Source organism: Aulostomus chinensis, chromosome 5 (assembly GCF_037954235.1).
Source record: "Aulostomus chinensis isolate RoL2024-O1b breed Wild chromosome 5, RoL_Achi_v1.0, whole genome shotgun sequence".
In the NCBI taxonomy this organism is placed as follows: domain Eukaryota; kingdom Metazoa; phylum Chordata; class Actinopteri; order Syngnathiformes; family Aulostomidae; genus Aulostomus; species Aulostomus chinensis.
The window spans coordinates 1,998,406-2,014,242 of record NC_141324.1 but is presented as its reverse complement, the minus strand read 5'-3'; the positions used below and the strand labels follow the sequence as shown (position 1 = coordinate 2,014,242).

The 15,837-nt window shown below is 49.5% G+C and overlaps 1 protein-coding gene across 5 annotated transcripts; it reads left to right on the top strand.

Annotated features, from left to right (window-relative positions):
* The first annotated feature begins 337 nt into the window (after positions 1–337).
* Positions 338–15,462, top strand: LOC147260866 (solute carrier family 2, facilitated glucose transporter member 1-like). Of its 5 annotated transcripts, none has more exons than XM_086205121.1 (15): positions 338–480; positions 1,720–1,858; positions 1,984–2,112; positions 3,935–4,046; positions 4,124–4,274; positions 5,627–5,728; positions 6,097–6,257; positions 6,677–6,917; positions 7,006–7,168; positions 7,471–7,658; positions 9,369–9,473; positions 10,502–10,600; positions 10,686–10,889; positions 10,981–11,193; positions 13,158–15,462. In XM_086205121.1, exons 2-15 carry the CDS (start codon positions 1,813–1,815, stop codon positions 13,506–13,508), a joined length of 2,265 nt encoding a protein of 754 aa, XP_086061247.1. In that variant the 5' UTR covers positions 338–480; positions 1,720–1,812; the 3' UTR covers positions 13,509–15,462. The 5 variants fall into 5 exon arrangements, with proteins under 5 accessions (XP_086061247.1, XP_086061248.1, XP_086061246.1 ...); XM_086205122.1 differs by having other exon boundaries at positions 1,717–1,858; positions 11,057–11,158; XM_086205120.1 differs by having other exon boundaries at positions 1,717–1,858.
* The last annotated feature ends 375 nt before the right edge of the window (positions 15,463–15,837 follow it).

Genomic DNA, 15,837 nt, shown 5'->3' with positions numbered 1-15,837 from the left:
GCCACATTTCTCCTGCAAACAAATAACGTGAACAGTGAACTAAGAGCTACCTTGAAATGAACTGGAATTGGAATGGAACAAGACAAGTCGAAAATCTGAGAGGAACTGGGTGAAACAAGGAGATGGAATAAACACCTTGTTGTCCGACAGGACATCAAAATGGTCCCACAGGGCAGAGAGCTGGCGTCCCCCTGGAGCTGCTCCACGATCCTCAGAGACGTCCACGAGGAAGAACTACATCGTTTCAGCAGTTGCGTCCTGTTGACGGATGCGCTTCCCTATGAGCACAGTTGGGTTGAGTCGACGCAGTTCACGCATCGGTCACGTGATTGTTGGAAAGCTGTAGGCGCACCGACGCGGAGATCGCTCTGTGAGTTCGGCGCGCACTCGGTGTTGCGTGACCCATCACCACAGGGCGGCCTGGTCTCGATGTGGCCTGTCCAAACTCCTGAGACAGAGCATCGTGGGATAAAGTCCTTGGTAAGTGCGTTGTCTTCTGTCTGTTTCGGGTTCATATCGGCGGTGGAGGTTCGTCGAGGGGCTTCAAGTTCCGGACATATCGACGGTACTCGTTCTTTGCCGACGTCACCTCGGCACTAGCATGGCTAAAGTTCCCTCAGTAACAAGGCACTGGAGCAGGAATGTGGGGTCCCGGTGACTGACAGTCAACAACCTTGGCGCTCTCCTCCATGTTCGAGCGTTGGCGCTTCGCGAAGGTTCAGCAGTAAATACCTGAATGACATGTGGCAACCTCACTGATGTCCGAGCCGTAAATACTGCAGTATATGAAGGTACATGTACTGCAGTGAGCTTGAACGAGCTTCGTCCTCGAGCCTCAGGAGTGTGACGAAAAATGTGCTCATTGTTTAAAAAAAGAGAGAGAGAAGAACCGGTTGGCGGGTAACCAGATACATGTGGGATAAGTTCTGGTCCTGAGAAGGGACGGAAGCGTGGAGGCCAGCTGGTTGTTGTCAGGAGGAGAGAACGTTCAGCTGGAGAAATGAACGCTAAACTAGACCCTGATCAACGGCAGAAAGCCAGCATTTACCACACTTTCATTGGTGAGCACGCGACTGGATGGTTCCTGTTGTCATGGACAACGTAAGAACAACTCCTGGGTGCCACCTGCACTCTCCGTCATTGATAGTGGCGTTGAGTCAAGGTGAACTGATGCAGAGGAGCGTTCACATGGTTTAACCTGTGATGCTGAATCACTGTGGTGTGTAAAATGACCACAATCGCTACTGCGTTAACATGTTCTTACCATTTTATGAGTCTTTGCTTGATGAAATGATAGTAAACAATTACTTTTGGCTCCTTGTCTGTTCTGGTGCCAACGCACAGACTCATGGAGAAGAGCAGAACTCCCCTGTGAACAGAGGAGTTCTGCTCCGTCCACACCAGCACAGGAGTTAGAGGCTCCAGTTCCTGCTACTCAGAGCAGGACTCCAACTCATAGTCGACCAGCTCTCCTATCAACCACTGTGGCCCTGATCTGTGCAATGATTGAAGCTCAGAACGTCAGACTCAAGGCTGTACGTGGTGAGGATGACAGTGTTGGATGGCGTTCGCCTCATTTTACAGGTGCACTGTGTGTACAGCATGTCATGTACCGTCATGAAATGGTTGGAACTGTTGGTTGCTGTGTAGCGTGGCTCCTGGCTGGAACCAAGTTTGACTTTGGCCTGTCTTCATGCGCGTGTCTGCTCTGTTCAGCAGGTGCTCTTCACATCTGATCACTGTGACTTGGTCGATCCAGAGAGAAAGCAACCGTCCCTCCCACCCTCCTGCTCCTGACCCTCCTTCCTCACCATGAATGAAGTCCATGTGGTCAGAGAGGGCTGGCTCCACAAACGAGGTAAAAAGTACGAGGTACAAACGCTGCTCGCTCAGTCCAGCAGAGGGAGACTGGTGAGCTCAGTGTGGTCCTGTTTACCGCACCAAGTTTCATGAGACATCTCTCTGCTCATTTGTCTTCCTCAGGTGAGTACATCAAGACGTGGCGGCGGAGGTACTTTATCCTCAAGAGTGACGGCTCCTTCATCGGTTACAAGGAGAAGCCGGAACTGAGCGATCGGACTTGGCCACCTCTCAACAACTTCTCCCTGGCAGGTCAGTTGTTTAGATGTTGAACATTTTGGTTCTCATTGTGCCTCCAGTTAGTTGGATGTTTTTACTTCAGTTTAGATGGAATCCAATCTAGGGGTGGAACGGAAGACCCAAACCTGGGCAGCCGAGGTGCAACGAAACTTGAATGCTCCTCTGTCCTTCTTTTATTCAGCAGTGGTTCAGACGACTGGCCTGTCCTCAGTGATAAACTGCAAGGCTGGTGGAGAACATTTAGTCTCCTTTTCAAACAAAGAGAGAGTTGGGATTTTCTGTCAGATAAGTGGGAACTTTGAAACTGTTTCTGGAGACAGACGAAAATACCAGGGGATACGACCACGACGGTAAGAGGAGCTCTGAGAGAGAGCTGACGGTCCACAGACAGGCTGTGCCCTGAATGAACCCCTGGTGCTGTTGACCACCCAACAACATGCTGATACGATGCTGTCATCAAGTAAAACCAGCAGGCCAGTGTGGAGCTTTTCTTGGGATCGAGGTCCTTCAAGAGTGCGTCAGATCATCAGTTTAGGAGTTAGACAGACCGTTGAAGGGGAGGCGCAATTTGTTTTGATCAGTTGCTCGATATTTTTCCAGGGGAGACGTCAACAATTGTTCCCACTATTCAGTGAGTTCTGCTTTCATGTCAATCTGCTCCCAGCAGCGGCGCAGGTGTCTAAGACCTCAAGATAAGTAAAACCCTCACTCGGACAAAAACCTGGGTATTTTCTCATGTCGCTGGTCAGCAGCAACTTGCTGTGATTCCAAGTCACGGGTCTTTGGTAGCGTCTGTTGCTGCTGCAGTTGTCTGGTTCAAGCTGCCATTTGTTGTTGTGCAGCGCTCATATGTGTCCAGAGGGGGGGTTGGTCTTGCAGCATTTGTCCTGCCCCTCCTCCACTGTGATTGGACAACACAAACTCTCTGAAATGTAAGGCGAGAGACCTCTCCAGAAACACAGAAAACCAAAATGAAAAAGTGGAACCCAGCTGTCACCACCTTGTGTGGGACAGCGCTGATGCAGGTAAAACACCTCTGCCGAGTCCATGCATCCACACAGGAATTATTCCTGGGTCGTTACACACGTAGGGTTTCCCAGTTTAAAAAACTGTTGGAATTCAACGTCACGAACGCCATGAAACTCTCATCCATTAAAAAATCCCAGTGGATTTGATGCCTGTAGATATTGAGAGTTGAGTCAAGGGAACCTTGTAAAGCTGCGTGAGGTCTGCCACTGCTGAACAACTCCACACCCACAGCCACTCAGGCCGTCCCAGCCTGCTGACACACAAATCAGACTTGGCTCCTTTTTGACCCCAACTGGTCCCCCAACCTGTGGCTCATCTGCAGGGAGGAGAGCTTTGCCTTGCCGGGGTGCCAGTCAGCACTCTGTCACGTCCCACTGAGTCGATTTGAGCAACAGCTCATGAGCCACTCAGCCAGTCACAACCTGTTGGTGATCCCAGCAGGTTTGGTGTCCAGCTGCTGCAGTGCTGACCACAATGGTGACTGGCAGGCATAAATCAGCTGATTCTGTTCCACCTGCTTCAAACCATGCTGGAGGATGTCCAGTCCTGGTGCACCTTCATTGGTGGAGGCTTGGCGGTGTGGATGAACAAACGGCGTCAGAGGAAGCCCTGTGTTTGGAAGGTTCCTCTAAAACAGCAGCACTGCACTGGCCTGGCACACTGGTTGATGGTGATGGAAGCCCAGCAGGTGGTCCTGGGCAGAGGCTGTGGTGCTGACGCAGGAGTCGCTAACCCGTCTGGACATCAGACGTTTGTGTCATTCATGCATCAATCATTCATGTCGCTTGGGTTTTCTCCCGCCCAGAATGCCAGCTCATGAAGACTGAAAAACCCCGACCCAACACGTTTGTCATCCGTTGCCTGCAGTGGACCACTGTCATTGAATGCACCTTTCACGTGGACAGCAATGACGAGAGGTAAGAAGGACTGAAGAATGTGGTAATAATGAAACTCGGTTCATTTGTTTGAGGCCGGCATGTTCACGTGCTCCTAGAGAGGAATGGATGCGAGCAATCCAGGCTGTGGCCAACGGTCTGAAGATGCGAGAACAGGAGGAAGAGGAGCCGATGAATGTGTTCGGCTCCCCCAGCCAGAGCAGCCTGGAGGATGCGGAGGCGGCCACGTCCAAGAGCCGCAACAAAGTGGTAAGAAGATCTGTGGTCGTGGACGATGGAGGTGGAGGGAGCTGACCCAAACATCAGCTAGAAGGGTCTTTGTTTTCCTTGGACCAGTTTGTTTCCTGTTCATGGTGGTTCTTTAATGTTAGCTTCCTTCAGGGCTGTCATTGTGTGTCTGGTGATTGTGATCATCTGGCTTTGCTAAGATGAGGGGCCTGGAGGCTGTAAATGTGGGGGATCTGGATGAATTAGCATTGCTTCCTCTGCAGAGTTGTGTGCTGAAGAGGTTCATGTCAAAGCCCAGCAACGTATCTCTGCAGAGCCAACGTTCTTTTGATTCAGTCGATAGATTTGAAAATAGAAACTTGACGGCAGGTAAGTCAATACCTCATCCAGAGGTGTGGCAACCAAACCAGGAAGTATTCCAGAGTGATTTATGTGTTATCTTCCAGGGGTGAAAAGTCCAAATCCTGCTGAAGTCATTTTGACTTGAGTTACCCAACACCTGCATGAAAATATAGAAAACCCTCACGGGTTCTCTCCGGTGCTCCGGCTTCCTCCACAGTCCAAAGACATCAAGAGGGACCAGGTTAATACAGACTCTAAATTGACCGTAGGCGTGGCTGGGAGAGCCAATGGTTGTCTGTCTCTATGTGTTGGCCCTGCCATGGACTGGTGACCTGTCCAGGGGGAAGGCTGCTGGGATAGGCAGTGGGTCCCAGGGACTGGGGCACCGTACATGTGTGTATGTGGACATACTTACAGACATGCACATGTGTGTGCGTGTTCATGCGATAAATGTGAATGAACACGCTGTCGTTCAGCATTCAGCAAAATGTGATGATGTAACCTGAGTAAAATGAAATGATGCATTCCCAGTATGACCAGTCCCCCATCATCAGTGGCCTGACTGGACTGGTCACCAGTGCAAACTCTTTATTTCCTGTGAGCATGAAGCTTGATGAGCATCAGACGTCCCCTTGAGGACGGTGACGCTTCCTCTGAGACTCAGACGAGCGTCATGAGAGCGGTGGTGGCTTCTTCATTGCGCCGTCATGTAAATGACAGGGAACTCTTCCTCAGTCAGGGAAGCTTGGTGTCTATATCAGCTTTTTATCAAATATATTGTTTGAATTGTGTGATTATTTTATGAAATAAAGGATACAGAATTTACATATTTATGTTATATTTCTTTATTTTTGGTTGATGCAGTTGCTCAGACATGAATGAATGAATCACTAAAAGAGCTTGTTAGTTGTCCGTACACAGGAAAGTTATGTCTATCAACCACTGACCTTCATGGTGTCCATCATTAAAAATCCCTTTACGAGCCCAGACTTTGTGTTAACTTTGTCTGTTTCTTCTTTCTCCCTCTCCAGGAAAAACAGGTCACAGGTTACCTGCTGTTCTCTCTGGCCACCGCCGTCATCGGCTCTCTGCAGTTTGGTTACAACACTGGAGTCATCAACGCTCCAGAGCAGGTAGGGGACTGCGTTCCTGGTGTGAGCTGCTCTCAGTCTTAACACGTCAAAGAAATCCCAAGAACCCCTAAGAAATGAGAGCAGAGGAAGAGATCTGATCAGGCTCCTCCACGGAGGCTCCTCCACGGAGGCCCCTCCACGGAAGCTCCTCCACGGAGGCTCCTCCACGGAGGCTCCTCCACGTGATGTTCCATACCTTCACATCAATAACACCCAAACAATTCTGCTGTATTTACATATTCATTACGAATGAAGCATTTCTGTGTCTAAAAACGGACAAATAAAACAGAGGTCAAACCTGGTTGACACATTTGTTTGTTCATTTGCTTGTTTGTTCATTTGGATTGCAACTCTCTCTCCAACTCCAGAAACTCAGATCCTTCTTCAATGATACTTGGTTGGAGCGCTACGGCGAGGCCATCAGCCCAGGGGTCTGCACCATCGTCTGGAGCATCACTGTTTCCATCTTTAGTGTTGGCGGCATGGTGGGCTCTTTCAGCGTGGGCTTCATGGCAAACCGATTTGGCAGGTGGGGAAGGAAACTTGTTAATTTGTTCGATCATTTACACACAAAAAACAAATAATATTTTCAAGTGAGGTTTAAAAGTATCTGTATAACAGTATTACTACACCGGTGTGCTTCAGTCGTAGCGCCACCACTCTAGATGGAGTTTAGATTTTCACAAGATGCCTCCAAAGTTCCCCACAGTTGTTACTTCTTTGTTTGAGCCAGCACCACACCACTCTTCCTGTTCCATCTGGTGATGAGATGATGATGGTGATGATTAGGGTTCAGATTTCCAGAACGTCAGACTAGGATTACACCATCCTTCCTCCTTCACTTGCTTTCTGTGGTATGCATCAGTTTAGAGATTGTAAGATTTCATCTGACATTCCTCTGGGCTATGATTGTTCCTGGTCTGGTTCTGGGCTGGTCCTGCATTCCAGGCGTCGCTCCATGTCTCTGGTCAACTGTCTGGCCGTGATTGGTGGCCTCCTCATGGGTTTCTCCACCATCTGTTCGTCCTATGAGATGGTGATTGCCGGTCGCCTCGTCATTGGCCTGTTCTGTGGTTTCTTTACCGGCTTGACTCCCATGTATGTGGGCGAGGTGTCACCCACGCCCCTCAGAGGGGCCTTTGGAACCCTGCACCAGCTTGGGGTGGTGGTGGGCATCCTGATAGCTCAGGTGAGAACTTCGCACTCCTAATATGGCATAGATTAGATTAGTTTTACAAGAATTTATAGATAGTGTTTAACCCTATCTTACTGTGTAGATCTGTGGTCTGGAGGCTCTCCTGGGCTCTCAGCAGCTGTGGCCCCTGCTGTTGGCCCTCACAATAGCCCCCGCTGTGCTGCAGTGTATCCTGCTGCCCTTCTGCCCTGAGAGCCCCCGCTTCCTGCTTATCAACCTCAACCAGGAGGAGCAGGCACGTAAAGGTACACACCAGGACTACAGTGCTAGTCATTGCTGCAACTACTGAGTTGGACTATAGTTTTACTGCTGCTTCTAGCACAAATACTACCAAAGATACTCCTGCAACTAGTGACAATACCACTGCTTTTATTGATGATGGTACTGCCTCCAGTGGGTTGGAGCTGTATCTTGTATTGATACTGTGACAAGATGTCAGCAAACGAGGGTCTGAGACCTTCCCTAGTATCAAGAATCTGTCCATGTGTTAAAGGTTCTAGTGGGCTGCACCAGATTTACAGAGTGTTTGTGTGAATGGTTTTTAAAGTGTTGGTGCGTCTCTGCGGTTCGGATGATGTCAGTAAAGACCTGCAGGAGATGAAGGAGGAAAGTGCCAAGATGGCCCTGGAGAAGAAGGTGACCATTCCGGAACTGTTCCGCTCAGCAGCATATCGCCAGCCCCTCCTCATCGCCGTCATGCTGCAGTTGTCTCAGCAGCTGGCAGGCATCAATGCTGTGAGTGTCTCCCTCTCTTTCAAGTCAAGTCAGGTTTATTTGTACGGTGCCAAACCCCAACCAAAGTTCTGTCCTGACTCTTCTACTCCAAGTAGAGCAGGTCCAGCACCTCCCTCCTTCAATGAACCTCCACCCAACAATTTTCCATCAGGCAGGAAGGTGGAGCAGATCCAGGATCAGTGGGGACTGAGAGAGAGCAGGAGAGCAGGACAGAGACAAAGACAGAGAATGGAGGAAAACAGAGAGACAGAAGGAAAGAGAGGGACAGAGATAAAGAGGGAGAGAAAGGAGGAGAGACTGATGGACAGAGACAAAGACGGAGAATGGAGGAAGACAGAGAGACTGAAGGAAAGACAGGGACAGAGATAAAGAGAGAGAGAAAGGAGGAGAGACTGATGGACAGAGACAAAGACAGAGAATGGAGGAAGACAGAGAGACAGAAGGAGAGAGAGGGAAAGAGAGAAAGAGAGGAGGAGAGACTGATGGACAGACGGGGACGTGAGCAGGTGGAGCTACAGGTGGCAGCTGGAGCCTCTTCAGGTCTGCAGCCTCCTCCAGCAGCACCAGGATCTGGGATGAGGGGAGAAGAAGAGGAGTTAGTAACACGTCTGAGGACAGGAGGAGGAGAGAGAAGCCCAGTGCATCATGGGAGATCCCAGCAGTCTGAACCTATAGCAGCAGGTCTAAGGGCCAGCCTAAGCAGTCCTGACTATAAGCCTGATCAACAAGGAGGTCTTAAGTCTGCTCTTAAACCTAGAGAGGGGGTCTTGGTCCTGGACTGGAACTGGGAGACGGTTCCACAGGAGGGGAGCCTGATAGCTGAAGGCTCTGGCTCCATTCTACTGTTAGAACTCTAGGAACCAGCAGGAACCCTGCATCCTGGGAGTGAAGGGTTCTAGCTGGATCATAGGGGACTAGGAGCTCTGTCAGGGATGAAGGAGCCTGGTTGTTGAGGACTTTTATAGTAGAAGAAGAATTTTAAATTCTGTTCTGAATTTGACAGGGAGCCATGCAGAGAAGCCAGTCCAGGAGAGACCTGGTCTCTGCTACCAGTTCTTTCACACACATACACACACACACACACACACACACACACACACACACACACACACACACACACACACACACACACACACACACTTATAGAACTCAATGTTACCAAATTGTTGAAGCGTGAGACTGAATTTATTTATTACCTCAAACCAGAACCAGAGGAAGGTCAGTCCCAGGTACCAGCTGCAGTAACTGGTTCTAGTGGGTTTGATGTGTTGGTAGCATATTTTACTGTTATTGCCTCACCACCCTGGTCCACACCACAGACCGAGTACAAGAGTGCAGCTTCCACTGCAGTTTAGTTGGACAATCAAGGCCAGTTCAGAGCCCCTGAACTCTTGGTTGGGTGATCGGTTCTTCCTTCAGTATTTAAGGATTTAATTAACCTGTCAAACTGTTTGCTAACTGCTTTACATGTGCTTTGAGTTGCAGGAAATCAATCGTTATTTAACCTTTAAGTTGTCAGTAAACAATCAATCACCCATGGGTGTAGGCCTAGTTGATGTTACCCAGAGTGGCCAGCAAGGTGGAGGGGAGGAGGGAGGAACAACCAGCTCTGTGTTGGTAAATGATATGAAGGGTGTTAAAATACAGTTAGCATGTCACTGAATCGGTAACGTTTTGGTGTCCTCTCTCCCTCTGCATTGTGTTCCTCAGGTGTTCTACTACTCCACCGGGATCTTTGAAAGTGCTGGTGTGAAGCAACCCATCTACGCCACCATTGGCGCTGGCATCGTCAACACCATCTTCACTGTTGTTTCTGTGAGTTAAAGTGCAGTTGGTTTGAGACACAGGATACATGAACCAAGGAAGAACCCATTTATTGGCAATGGTAAGTCCATTGGAACACTAGTTGGCACTGTGCCCCCTTACAGATCAAGTGGGTTGATTCCCAACCACATTATCCAGGTCTGACCTTGAACTTATGATTTCGGTTGACTAACGCCTGAAGCACACCATAAATCAGCGTCAGTTTGGGGGGGGGGGACCTGACCTGGTGTGTCTGAAGCTGAGTGTGATGACATGTCCAACAATTCATAAAAGATTCAGATTCAGAAAACTATCTTTATCCCTGTGGAGGGCAATCGTGGTAGCAGAGAGCGGTACAGTGGGTTCCACAACAACATACAATCGGTGACGAAGTGCAGTGGAACGATCTATACGTCCCAGAGTTAGCAACAGTTACCTTGTAAAGGGCATGACAGAAGTAGTAGTGCACAATAGATAAGTAGTATATTTACATTATTGTACTAAGTATTTTGCAAATATTGTGGTCTGTACAGGATGAATCGTAGCATGAATAGAGTATAAATACAGCTGCAGCACATACAGGAAGTACAGGCATACACTCGGTGTAGGACAAGTGGCCAGTGGCGGTCTTGTGGGTGGTACCAGGGGTCAGAGTGCAGGGAGGTCAGAGTTCAGGAGGAGGACAGCCTGGGGGACAAAGGGGGATCTCCTCCTCTGGGTCATGCAGACACCGGAGTCTGGGACCAGATGGCAGCCTCTCGAATGCCGGGAAGAGAGCATGGGAGGGGTCCTTCAGGATCTGGGCAGCCATGCTGTGGACCTGCTGCTCACACACAGCTGTCAGGGAGCGAATGGGAAGTCCAGTAATCTTGGAACTCACCTTGACGATGCTATGAAGGCAGTTCCTCTCCTGCAGGTTGATGGAGTGGAACCAGCAGACCACTGAGAACCATAAGACTAATTCAATAAATGTGAAGGAGCAGGTCAGAAGGATCTTGCTGCTGACAGAGAAATCAGTCCTCCTTGTCTTGGTCCAATAGCTCTTCCTGGTGGAGAAGGCGGGACGAAGGACTCTGCACCTCCTGGGTCTTGGGGGAATGGCAGTCAGTGCTCTGCTAATGACTGTGGCACTCTTGCTGGTGAGTTGAGCACTCATGCACACAGATGCAGAACACAATTCAGTGGCAATGTCTCATGTCTCTGTCTTTCCATCCATGTGAGCAGAAGAGCAACCCTGCCATGAGCTACGTGGCCATCTTGGCTGTCATGCTCTTCGTTGCCATGTTTGAACTGGGCCCTGGGCCAATCCCATGGTTCATTGTTGCTGAGCTCTTCTCCCAGGGACCTCGCCCAACAGCTATGGCTGTGGCTGGCTGCTGCAATTGGACATCTAACTTCCTGGTTGGAATGAGCTTCCCCAAATTAGTGGTGAGGTTCTTGGGTTAACCCTAACCCTCTTGCTGGTTTTCCTGTCTGTCTTGCTTCTAACATTTTAATGGGTGTCTCTCTCTGTCCTCAGGAGCTATTAGAGCATTGGGTCTTCCTCATCTTCACTGGCTTTCTCATCTTCTTCTTCATCTTCACCTTCCTAAAAGTCCCAGAGACCAAGGGAAAGACGTTTGACGAGATCGCCCGCAGCTTCGGCCCGCCTCCCGCCTCCTCATCGGTTGAGGACCCCCCTGCCCCTGCCAGTTTTGGTAGGACACTTTCCACCTCACCGGTGAAAGAGAAGGTACCACTGGTTGTAGCCCCAGTGGCAGCGCCACCCCCCACAGCTGAAACCACACCCCTTGAAGATAAATCAACCCCACCTGTGCAGGAGAGTGTGTAGAGTAGCCGGACATAAAGATTGAACAGATATGAGGTTATAAATGATGGAAAAACACAATCACTATGAAACAGTAGAAGTATGATTTGATCAGACACCAACATGGCCGCCGCTGCCACTGCAGGATTAGTTTATAGGCTTTGACTGTGAAAAGGTTGTTGAATTTTCTGCCACATTTCCTTCTTTTAAATCCTCCTGTCGTTGAAGTGTGCAGTTGCTGTACGATAGTGAAATCTACATCCCTTAGAATTCAGCTCCGCGCTCCAGAGAGGGTTTCAGGTGTGGTACCAGGCACTTGTCCATGTCAACAGGCTTCGCCAAGATGAGTCGTTAGCTATGGCAGAGCGAAGGAACGTTTCATCTGCCTTGATTCTCATCAAGCACATCTTAAATTCATGCAGTCCCTTGTTTGTTGCAGTGGATATTTCAGTGCAGTATTTCTGCGTACTAGTAGTGTTACATTTCATTGTGATGTGTTCATTTTGTACTTTACTGTGCTCAGAAGTGTTTTCACTAGATTTTTTTCTTTGACCTCAGCTGTTGTGCATGAACTCCCACACTGGAAAACAAACGCCATAATAGTGAATTACTGCCTGAGAAAAACCTGCCTCAAACATGGCGGTGGTGGTGGTGGTGGGGGTATTAGGGGTCTGTGGCACCTTCATTTTGAGGATCTAAGCTGAAACCTTTTATTGGGGGGGGGGGCACACCCCTGGTACAGTGGCTTTTCTGCTTTTGTGAGCCAATATTTCTGGAACGGTAGCTGCTTGGTAAAAACATGCTACCAGAGGAGAAAAGGTTCTAGCTTTCTTAAATCGGGTGACATGCAATGAACTGTAAGCCTTCCTTTCTTAAAGAGTAAACTACGAATATTTATTCCAATAGAAATGATAATAGATTCATATCAATTTAGAATTATTCTTATTCTGTTCAGTTGTGATACGTTTGTAGTTCAGTCCTCTATGACTGCTGCACTACTACTTCACCTCACAGCAAGTGCAGCCCCTCCGTCATAAAGACACGACTCCAAACAGATCTGCAACTGGAAGTAAATGCACGTTGGAATCGTTGCTCTGCTTCTTGTCTGGTTCACAATCGTGACTAGAAAGTCTGAGCACACCAGGCGGCTGTTTCAGTGGAGGGAAACCCACTCCAAGGAAAAATCACATGCAATCCAAGTAGAAACTAAATGAGCTCTGAGTGACACAGGAAGTCAAAGTTTAGATGTAACCAGTGAGATGCTATTTTGGCCCTGGTCCAATGCCTGGTCTGGGGCCCCAGGTTTAAAATAGAAAGAGGCCAATTTGATAACCAAGCAGTAACGAGCTCGTCAACAGTTGTTAAGGTAACTGTGCATGATGAACGCAGAGACCTCGGGTTCACTTGGTTTTATCGCCATCCAGGCTTGCGTAGACAGATCGTGCAGCAGCAGCCATCTTGTTCCAAGTGAACGTGACCCATAGTCCAAAGCCATCGAGGGCTGAGCTCCAGATGGTGTGAACAGAAAGAGGACTGAAGGGGACCAGAGAGAGAACAGTGCCCTCCTCCAGCTAACTGATAAATGTGAACTGGAGAAGAGCTGAATTTCCTTTGGTCCACTTTGAGAGGAATGAGTTGAGGTCTTCTATCAAGGACAGTGTGTGTCCACTCTGTAAATCTGCTCTGCTGCCCCCCAGCTCACCCCACTCTTCAGACCACAAGTCACGTCAGAGATGGACACGCGGTACTTCGATGATGAGTTCACGGCGCAGACCATCACTGTCACTCCTCCAGACAAGTGGGAATGCCCTGACCCACCTGGTCCACCTGTCCTGGGTCATGGGCCGGGACGTACCAACTGACCTATCTGCTGTTTGTTGCTCTTCCAGATGACGGTCTTGACTGCGAGGACCCAGGACAACAAGCAAATTTCCCCCAGTCCTCCTACTGTGCTAGCATCAGAGAGTGAGGTCGTGGCTGCCACACAGACAGACACGAGGCAGGTCCAGCTCCTGGACCAGAAGAACTGTCCTCTAACAAGGTTTTCATCCTGGCGGGATGATCAGTGCCTCGGCTGCTGGCCAGGGTCCACACTACAGCCAGCGCGGCGTGGCCGGGCTGTAGTGTGGACCCTGGACTGGCGTACCTCACACGCTCATCAGCACAACTCCACAACACAAGCAGGACCGATGTCAGACCACAACTGCTGCTGCTTCTCCACACTGGAAAAGTGCCAGTAATTCTCTCCCTTCTAAGGTTTCATGAAAGCCGTACGGCTCCTTGATGATGCTGTGATTGACAGGTTCACATATGAGGTAGGAAGAAGTACAGCAGTTTACTGGCTGCAGGTTGTGTGTGTGTATGTGTGTGTGTGGATTTGTTTGTTCTTTCTCCTGTTTTTGTTTGGGAGTGCATGGTCATCTTACCCAGAGTGACTGTCCTCAGTGGAGTCAGGTGCGTGTGGCGGTGGCGTCCACTCTGCGTCAGGAGCAGCTGATGACTCCATGCTGGTCAGCAGCCTTGCCCAGGCCAAACACGCCCTCCTTTTTTCAACTATCAGTTGGACTTTAGTGTGCTCGTCACAGAAGTGGCTGTGATTTCTTTTTTTAAACTTAGCTCTTCAGTGCAACCAGAGCAAACAAGTAGAGCGGTGGAGCCTCAAAGCACAAGGTGCATGTTTTTAGTTTTTAAGTTTGCTTTTTAATTCTGAGATGGTTTGGATCTTTCTTGATCCAACAAGTAAACACCAGCCATTTACTTTAAGAAGGCCATTCAGCACTCAGGGATTAAAATGAGATGCACCGTTTCTCAGATGGGCCGCGTGGAGGAAACTGAAGTCCTGGCCCGGTGGCCCGGCCCGCGTGTCAGCAGTCGCACCAGTTTTGTTTTGAGCTCCACATATCATGTGACATGCTGAGTTTGGAGCTGCTGATCGATATTTCCTGGCTGCAGTCACTCTGCTGGATTCTGAGAACCTGGTTTTCATTTTGGGACCTTTCCTCTTCCTTGGTTAGAAGTTAAAATCATACGCGATTGTTTCTGCATTGATACCCAAGGTTTTACCAGCACTACTTTTGGACAACTGTCAGTGAGACAAAACCTTCAACCAAACTGAGTTCACCTCATCTCTTGGTAGCATTGAAGTCCCCTTTTCAGTTTTCTTTCAACAGCGTTTTGAAAAATCAAAGCTTTAATGTCCCCCTCTGGTCTCAGGCTGTTCTTATATTGATCGCATTAGCAATTGTCAGTTTTTTCCATTTGTTCACAAGCAAAATTCTCTTAAATATTACCTGAATGTACTTTTGAATTTGGTTATGTGGATGTGCAGGTAGAGGTGTGGGTGCTGAGCTCATTTTGCCGTAGCTCTTAGCTCCATGGTCGTATCAGCTGGGCTCCCGGCCCCGCTGCTGCAGCGTGACCCTTCCCGCCAGCTTCATCCCACACAGGTCTCTGATCTGTCTTGAACGTTTCTGCAGCGTGAAGTTGGTGCTTCCGACCCTGTGGAACACTCAAATCCACTCCTGCAAGATCCCTCAAGCCAGGAGAGGGAGAGACGCGTGTTCAGATGTGTTGATGCCGTTGGTCCCTAGCCTGCCACCGAGGCCCACTGGTCCCAGCCCGACCTCAGCACGGAGCCCCGCCTCAGCACGGAGCCCCGCCCCACCTCAGCACGGAGCCCCGCCCCGCCTCAGCACGGAGCCCCGCCTCAGCACGGAGCCCCGCCCCGCCTCAGCATGGAGCCCCGCCTCAGCACGGAGCCCCGCCTCAGCTGAACCTCCACTCATTTGACGTGCAAAGCCGACCCAGGGAGCTGTGTGTGATGAACGTGGTTCATTGGGAGATTTTATGTTTGAGTGCAAAGATGTCTCTTGAGGGTTTCAGTTTGTCCCGTCTCCTCCTAAGTCTGTCCAGATCATCACATGGTAACCAGGTTGGTTGTGTGGTGCCACACTTCCTCTACCGGTGCTGTTGAGGAGAACGAACTTGCTTTTGCTGTCTTCTTGTGTTTCCTTTTGTTGATGCTTCCCTTTGTAAATCCTGTACCCTGGACCCCCTTCGGAATGTCCCGGATTACAGAGCGGTATGGTTGAAAGAAGTGTTGTTCAGTTCCATGATTGTATTGAAACAAGTGGTTCCTATTTGTCCATGACTGTAGATTGAAAGAATGACTCAATACATGTTACCTGCCCTACATACCTACACGTGTGGCTGTGTGTGTCTGGACGAGTGCAGAACTTCTGATCTGCTTGTGGTCTCGATGCCAGAGCGAGGAGTCACGAGCAAAGCGCAGTAGAATGCTGGTGAGTACACAGGAAATTTTCTTGAGGTACAAAACGTACAGTGAGCGGCGGCCAGTGGCTTCTTGTAACTCCTCTGAGTTAGAACAGACTGACGGAGACAGCAGATGCAGTCCACCTGGATCTGCTAGAATGTGGACTCAGGAACCGGGTGGGCGTGCCCTGCTCCCAGCATGCAGTTGATGCACACGACTCCTGTCCTGTTGATACGAGCAGCAGCGGTGCAGGACCTCCAAGTTGTGCCGCGAGAGGCTGCCAGGGTTACGTAAGT

What these genes read in the sequence shown, in the direction of transcription:
- LOC147260866 (XM_086205121.1), top strand. Translation starts at nt 1,813, where the DNA reads ATGAATGAAGTCCATGTGGTCAGAGAGGGCTGGCTCCACAAACGAG. An exon ending in GGGCTGGCTCCACAAACGAG is followed by an intron (nt 1,859 to 1,983) that starts GTAAAAAGTACG and finishes TGTCTTCCTCAG; the next exon opens with GTGAGTACATCAAGACGTGG. An exon ending in CAACAACTTCTCCCTGGCAG is followed by an intron (nt 2,113 to 3,934) that starts GTCAGTTGTTTA and finishes TCTCCCGCCCAG; the next exon opens with AATGCCAGCTCATGAAGACT.